Source organism: Labrus mixtus, chromosome 11 (genome assembly GCF_963584025.1).
Source record: "Labrus mixtus chromosome 11, fLabMix1.1, whole genome shotgun sequence".
NCBI classification, from domain to species: domain Eukaryota; kingdom Metazoa; phylum Chordata; class Actinopteri; order Labriformes; family Labridae; genus Labrus; species Labrus mixtus.
The window spans coordinates 6489790-6497289 of record NC_083622.1 but is presented as its reverse complement, the minus strand read 5'-3'; the positions used below and the strand labels follow the sequence as shown (position 1 = coordinate 6497289).

Here is a 7500-nt window from a genome sequence, read left to right as displayed (position 1 = left end):
GTAAAAAACACGAGAACACAAACGTGTTTCTTCATTTCAGAGAACTTTGTGCAGAGCTTTTTGCTCCCTGTTGGGGTTCAGTTTACGTTTTTGGCTCCGCCTCTCCTCAGAAAGGAGGAGTGGAGGTCATCGGGGGCGGCTGAGAGAAATCTGGCTGGACGGACGCGAACGAGCAAACCCAATACATGTGGTGAGGAAGAGAGAGCTGCAGAGAGCTGAAGTTATGAGGGGGGGTGGGGGGGGCGCATTACTGCCTGGGAGAACAGCGCGTTATGAAAGATGCTGTAATGCGATGCTGTTGCACGTTACATCACCTCTTTCTGACTTACAATGAGATTACGCTGCTTGGAAAACAAAGCCTGATAAGTAACCTCGTCTGAGGCGCAGAAATCCTTTTAGTGGGAGGGAGAAGGATCACTCGCCACACGGAGGCAGCGTGCCAGCCTCCGTCAGCGAGGAGATGGATGTGTGTCATTAAAGAGGCGGAGTGCACCTCTCCCTGCTCTGCTGCTGTTTCACTGAAACGGCGTGCATACAAACAGGAAGTAAAGCGACACGTGTCTGCTGAATAGATAGACCACGATCAGAATCAAACATAACCATTAAATATCGACGTTTCTTAAAATCACAATGAAGGTTTGTGAACGTGTCCAGAGGATTTCAGATAAAGGCGGGGATGTTTGCGGCGTGATCCTCTGAGGGAAGGCGGGAAATCAAAGTGTGTCCAGGAAACCTTTGTTCTAATCCCTGACGGCCTCAGACTTCAGATCAGAACGAGACTAGACTCAGAGAGAGAGAAATAAACACGAGTTACTCTGAGTTTGTTTTTCTTGTTTTGCTGCTTTAAGAAAACAACGCTCATCATTGGCTGCGTGTCGGAGCGAGCAGATCACCTGCTGATTGGTCGAAGCCGTACGACTCACTGACCAATCAGCAGCAGGGAGGGTTGGTTTGGGTGTTTGTTATTGGTTAACCTGATCGTGCTGCAGAGCTTCACTGCGTCTCTCACCTGCGCTGGCTGGTCGCTGTGGTAACCCTGGCGACACGCTGTTCCTCTGCAGAGCCGGTTGCTGTGGCGACAGGAGGCGTGGGTCTTGGAGGGTGGAGGTGACGAAGGAGGTGGTGGTGACCAGGGCGCCGCCGGGGTTGTTGCTGAACTGGAGGGCTGCAGCCGCCGCCGCCGCGTTCTGATTGGATACTGGCACGGTGACTGGCATGGAGAAGGTTTGCTGTGGGACTGTGGACTAGAGGAATGACAGGAAGAAGGCGGGGCTTAGACTGTAGTGACATCATACACACCTACAGTAACAGACAGGTGATCAGTTAGTGATCAGCAGCAGCTCAAACAAGCGGTGAGACGCACGCAGTCACACAAATCGACCAATCAGAAGAAGAGGCTTCCCAAAACAAACTTCATCACTCACTCACACACACTCTCTCCCTCTCTCTCTCCCCCTCTCTCTTTCTGTCTCTCCCTCTTTTTGTTTGTCTCTCTCTCTCTCCCTCTCTTTCCCCCCTCTCTCTCTCTCCCTCTCTTTCTCTCTCCCTCTTTCCCCCTCTTTCTCTCTCTCTCTCCCCCCCTTTCTCTCTCCTTCTCTCTCTCCTCCTCTCTCTCTCTCCCTCTCTCTCTCTCTCCCCCCATCTTTCTCTCTCTCCTCCTCTCTCTCTCTCCCCCTCTTTCTCTCTCCCTCTCTCTCTCTCTCCCCCCCTCTCTCTTTCTCTTTCTCTCTCTCCTCCTCTCTCTCTATCCCCCCCCCCCTCTCTCTCTCTCAGTCGTTTTCATGCACGGTGACTTGGTGACAGCTGTGTCTCCTCTCACGCCTCATGCCGGGTTAAACAGCGGCGGGTTATTGCGTTGTGTTTTTGGCGTTTGCGTCAGACTCCACCTGCTGTCACGTTTTCATCAACATTTCATTTAAAGGGGTTTCTACATGTTCACTATCTACAACCTGAGATGACCTCTAACATGGAGGTCCAGACAGACCTGGATCCTGGAGAAATGGAGGGCGAGGACCTCGTCCGGCCATCTGACCCACTTCGCCCTGTTCCAGGTCTGAAAGGAGGACTCTATTTATAGAATGTGGAACAGAGCTGCAGCGCTCAGAACTGAGAGACCCAGTTAGACGAGGACGCCGTCCTGCCCTCCGTCTTCGCCTCTGAACGCCGTTTTTATTGAGAAAAAGATTTAAATATAAATCTGTTTTATTTTAAATGCACCGCCTTCATCTGACAGATTACTGATGTGACAATTCACAAACTTCACAAAGTTGTAAAGTTGGATTTAAATATTCAACAGTTAGAGCCAAGATGGAGGCGTGTTCACATGAGTTCCTTTAAGACGCTCTTCCGTCTCTCTGCGTTGAGCGTGTTGGATCCTGCAGCTCTGAACGTTTTGATTTCTCACAGAATTAATCAAACTCAACGTCAGGACTGCGTCGTCATCGATTCTTTAACGGGAGAATTTTAGTGAAAGTCATTTCAGGGTTAACTTAAGAACTTCAATCTGTTAGGGCGAGCGGCACAGGAAGTGGTGACCATGGCGGGTGGAGATAGCGGCTCACAGCACTGCATCACGGCACACCTGGCGAGCAAAGGGGGGGGGGGGGATGAGGCGGAGGGGATGGATGGATGAGAGGTTAGAGCTCGTGTCCCGCCTTTTCTAAATCTGAGGATGTCAGGATGAATATTTTCAGTCTCTGAATGAAGATGCAACATCTCAGACGTGTTTGAAATCAGATCAATAATTCAGAAAGACGTTTGTGATTCTTTCATGATGTGAAATCAGAAATGAGGCCGGAGGCTGAACCAACACATCGACGTAACAAAGTTTAATCTCTTCCACAGCGCTGTTAACGAGTACGTCCTCATCGTACTGAGAGCGTTTAAATAAAACAGAACGCCTGATTTTAAACTTTTAAAGACGTTCAGATGAAAAGACTGAAATCAGGATGGAGGTCACATTTAGGAGCGATTTATATTCCAGGTGTGACGGTAAACTCTTTATTATTGAGGCTGAGAACACAGAGTCTGCTGGGATTGATTCACCGTGTGTCTCATGCAGGATTCTTTGAGTTCCCTGTTTTAGTTTTAAAGTCGAACACCGACCCTCCACACGAGGCGTTTCAGACTCCAGCTCCTCCTCCGGACGCCGCTCCGCTGTTAAAGGAGGAAATCTTCACAGAATCTGAGTGCCAAGGAAAGGATCAAAGCAGAGACCCTCAGGTTGAGAAAGCTGGTCTTTACTCTGTGTAACAGCTCCAGATCTGTGAGCTCGGGGTGTCGTCTCGCCGCCTGTCCTCCTCCGACCCCCTCCCCCTCCCCCCCGCCGCCTCTGGAGGTCTTTTAGTACAAGTGGGATTAAGCGTGTATATCCCGGCCCCCGAGCTGTCGTGAAGGGGATTATGAAGCTGAGGGAGGAGAGGATGTTTGTTCAGTCTGCTGGAAGGTGTGCTGGGCGGGCTGTCGGCGGGCTCACATAATGTGGTGGCGAGGTTGGGGGGGGTGGGGGGGGGGTGGACAACTCTCGTCTTTAGCCTTTAGGCGAGAGTTGTCCGGCTAACATCCAATCGCCACTGGCGCTCCGAGCTGAAAGGATTTAAAACTACGAGAGTTCAGAGCGACTCCTTTTCTCCGAAGGGACGTGAAAAGAGTTCTGGTTAATTTAATGAGGAGCCGTCATTTAGGGGAGGAGACATGATTTAATGGGAGGAGCTGTGATTAAGGGGAGGAGCTGTGATTTAATGGGAGGGGCTGTGATTTAAGGGGAGCAGCTGTGATTTAAGGGGAGGAGCCAGTCAAGTCTTATTTCTGTACTTTTGTTCCTTTAGGTGATGATTGATTGAAGGTCGCGTCTCTCCTTCAGATGAATCTCTGAACTCGGCTCTGAGGTGGTAGAACGCTTTAAGTTTAACGTTTAAAACAGGCAGAAACGTTTCCAGTGATCAAAGTTTTTAACCTTAGCTCAGAGAAACTTCAGGATTAACCGCGGTCTGCAGTCCCATGTTGTGTCTCAGAGTTACACGTCTGGTATCTGGGCTCCGCTACACGCTCCAAACGTGTTGATTATCATCGTGAAGTGTCATCTCCTCCCATGATTCAGGTTGCTATGACAACACTGATGAAAACGGGGACCTCGTTAGCACTCCTCTCCGTTTTTATTTATTCTGGACGCGGAGGCTTCAGAAACCACGAGGACGCTCCACACTGAGAGGGCGGGACATGCAGCTGGGTAATCACAGGAAGGCTGAGCCGGGTACGGAGCTACGCTGTATTAAAGCATCTCTTGTATATCTATATAATGTATATCTTTATACTGTATATCTTTATACAATGTACTGTATATATATATATCTATATATATATATATATATATACTGTATATCTTTATACTGTATATCTATATAATGTATATCTTTATACTGTATATCTTTATACAATGTACTGTATATATATATATATCTATATATATACTGTATATCTTTATACTGTATATCTATATAATGTACTGTATATATATATGTATATTTTTATACTATATATATATATCTATATATATATACACTGTATATCTATATACTGTATATCTATATATATATCTATATACAGTATATCTAGTTTAAGAGATGGATATAAAGATGGTTCGGCTTTGTTCTCTTTCCTGATGATCACCTGACAGGATCTCTGAGAAATGTTTCCCGCCTTGTTGGAAAAGTTTGCGTCTAACTACTTCCTGCTCAGTGACACACCATCAGAGGGGATTGTGGGTAGTGATTTGGTGGCAGGGTGGGGGGAGGTGCTGCTGGTGAGAGGTGATGTGATGGAGGTAAAGGCGTGGAGCGAGTGCTCTGTGAGTAATCAGGCCGCTGTCAGCTGGGGGCAACAACATGGGGGGGGGTTACACAGAGGGGTGGGGGGGTGGGGTGGGGGGGGCGGTACTCACTGACAGCCTATAGTTCTGCATCATTTTATCAAACTCCTCGTCAATTTTTTTGTATTTCTCCTCAGTGCGGGGGGTGAGGGAGAAGGGCTCCTCGGGGTCTGGGCTCTCAGAGTCACGGTGCTCTTTCTTGTTCAGAGCCTTCGTTTCCCCGAACAGAAGAAGAAGAAGAGGAGGAGGAGGAGGAGGAGGAGGAGGAGGAGGAGGAGGAGGAAGAGGAGGAGCAGGACAGGTAGACAGAGAAAGAGAAGAAGAAGAGAAAGGCTAGGTTAGATAAGGTGACAAAAGTATGACTGTACTCACGCCGTAGCGTTTGAAGAGGCTGTCCAGGTCCTCGGTCTTGCGGTACTTGTCCTCGTTTAGCGGGCTTTGGTCGATGGAGTCGTCGCCGTCGGGCTCTGGGCTGTTGCAGCCGTTAAAGCCTTTCTTTCGCAACGTCTGAAGCGGTCAGAGAGGGGTAGAGGAGGAGGAGAAGGAGGCAGGTTTACATGTCATGTCTCACGCTCTTCCATGACTTCTGTTTGATATACACGTTTGTTATGTTCTTACAGGAACAGAAACAGAATTCATCAACACAATGCAAAACAGCACAGATTAAACAAATCAAAACAACATCAGGTATCATGAAATCAATGATTAAGGAGTCCACGATGGACACGTGTCAGACTCAGACAAACGGAAATCAATGACTTCATGAATAAAGGGAAATTCATTTAAACATTTCATTCAGAGAAAGATGCCTCACATCTACTCGCTTCACATTTACCCGCTTCACATCTACCTGCTGCACATTTACCTGCTGCACATCTAGCTGCTGCACATCTACCCACTTCACATCTTCCTGCTGCACATCTACCTGCTGCACATCTACCTGCTGCACATCTACCCACTTCACATCTTCCTGCTGCACATCTACCTGCTGCACATTTACCTGCTGCACATCTACCCGCTTCACATCTACCTGCTGCACATCTTCCTGCTGCACATTTACCTGCTGCACATCTACCCGCTGCACATCTACCCGCTGCACATCTACCCGCTGCACATCTACCTGCTTCACATCTACCCGCTGCACATCTACCCGCTGCACATCTACCCGCTGCACGTCTTACTGCTTCACATCTACCCGCTGCACGTCTTACTGCTTCACGTCTACCCACTGCACGTCTTCTGACTCCCACTCTCTTCATTGTATAAAAATGAATCAGTAAAAGTCAGATGGTTCAGTTTGACCCTCTACAGACAAACGAGGAGCCTTTTTTATTCCAGCAGCAGATTCAAGCGGAGGAAAAAGAGCCTTGCAGTCAAAATCTCAACCTCTGACAATCCTCCATCGATTTGTCAGGTCAACGTTCACAATGTATTGGCGCCCACGTTATTACCACTCAATGTGCACTCGCACCCCCACGAGGTGCTCTCTGGGAGGCAAAGGGTTAAAAGGGTGAAACCCAAAAGGAGAGAGCTTTGCAATCAAAGGACGCCGCCGCCTCAATCTTTACTGAGCGTACAGGAAGTGCTGCAGCAGCCTGAGGCACTCTCACATGGCGAGAACATGTAGATTACTGAGCGATGTCAGATGACATGGCGAGGCATCGCCCCGCTCTGCACAATCAACAGAGTTACTAATTGGTGTGAAGCTCGGCTGCGAGGAAAGAGGTTGAACTGAGAAAAAAGGGGTAAAGGGCGTGTTAGGGAGCACGCAGTGGTGTTAGCGTGGAGGTTAACGGCAGTCAGGTTGTGTCAGTGTTAGCATGCTCTGGAAAGGGCGAGAATGAAAGGAGGAGAGAGAGAGAACGAGAGGGAGGGAATGAGAGAGAGAGAGAGAGGGAAAGAGAGAGAGGGAGAGAGAGAGAGGGAGAGAGAGAAAGAGAGAGAGAGAAAGAGAGAGAGGGAGAGAGGGAGAGAGAGCGGGAGAGAGAAAGAGAGAGAGGGAGAGATCGAGAGAGAGGGAGAGAGGGAGAGAGAGGGAGAGAGGGAGAGAGAAAGAGAGAGAGTCTCTTATGTATCCCAAATGGAAAATAGATCCCAGACGAGAGCGGGAGAGACTTCAGTGGACAAGATGTAGCTGTGCTCTCAAAAAGAGAGAAGAAGAAGAAGAAGAAGAAGAAGAAGAAGAAGAAAAAGAAGAAGAAGAGGAGGAGGAGGGAAGTCTACTCAGAGAGTCGTGCTCATCTTCCAGAAGATCAAATCAAACGTCCTGCTCACGTTAGCTGCTAGCGGCTTCAAGGCTAACGTACAGGTGGACGTATAGAACAGGTGTTTACAGTTAAAGAAACCAACACAAAGAGCTGAAAGGAGATAAAACAGACTGGTGATTGTTGTCTCTTCATGTTGACTGAGACTCAGCTTCTAAGAGTTTCATCTCTACAGTTGGGAGTTCTAAACTATAATCTAAAACATGAAGTTAGAGATCGTCAGACTAACATGACCACGTGGCGTTTTCAAAGTGGCTCCTCTGTGAGTCGTCCCCGATGATGGTTGTCATTAATTAGCAGGGGGGAGAGTGGCGGTCTGAAGCATATGTTCTGTGACTCCCACTGAGCTCAATCAAACGCTAAGTGAGG

The 7500-nt window shown here is 48.3% G+C and overlaps 1 protein-coding gene across 10 annotated transcripts in view; it reads right to left on the bottom strand.

Moving 5' to 3' along the window:
* The window catches only part of mef2d (myocyte enhancer factor 2d), a 78544-nt gene that overhangs the window by 25631 nt on the left and 45413 nt on the right, over positions 1 to 7500 (bottom strand). For 8 of the 10 annotated variants that reach the window (XM_061049752.1, XM_061049753.1, XM_061049750.1 and 5 more), the window contains 2 exons: positions 4940 to 5077; positions 1010 to 1244 (listed from right to left, as the gene is read on the bottom strand). In XM_061049752.1, the coding sequence (XP_060905735.1) occupies positions 1010 to 1244; positions 4940 to 5077 (373 nt within the window). Of the gene's footprint in view, positions 1 to 1009; positions 1245 to 4939; positions 5078 to 5239; positions 5375 to 7500 lie in introns of all 10 variants that reach the window. The other 2 variants (XM_061049751.1, XM_061049757.1) reach the window with 1 other exon arrangement.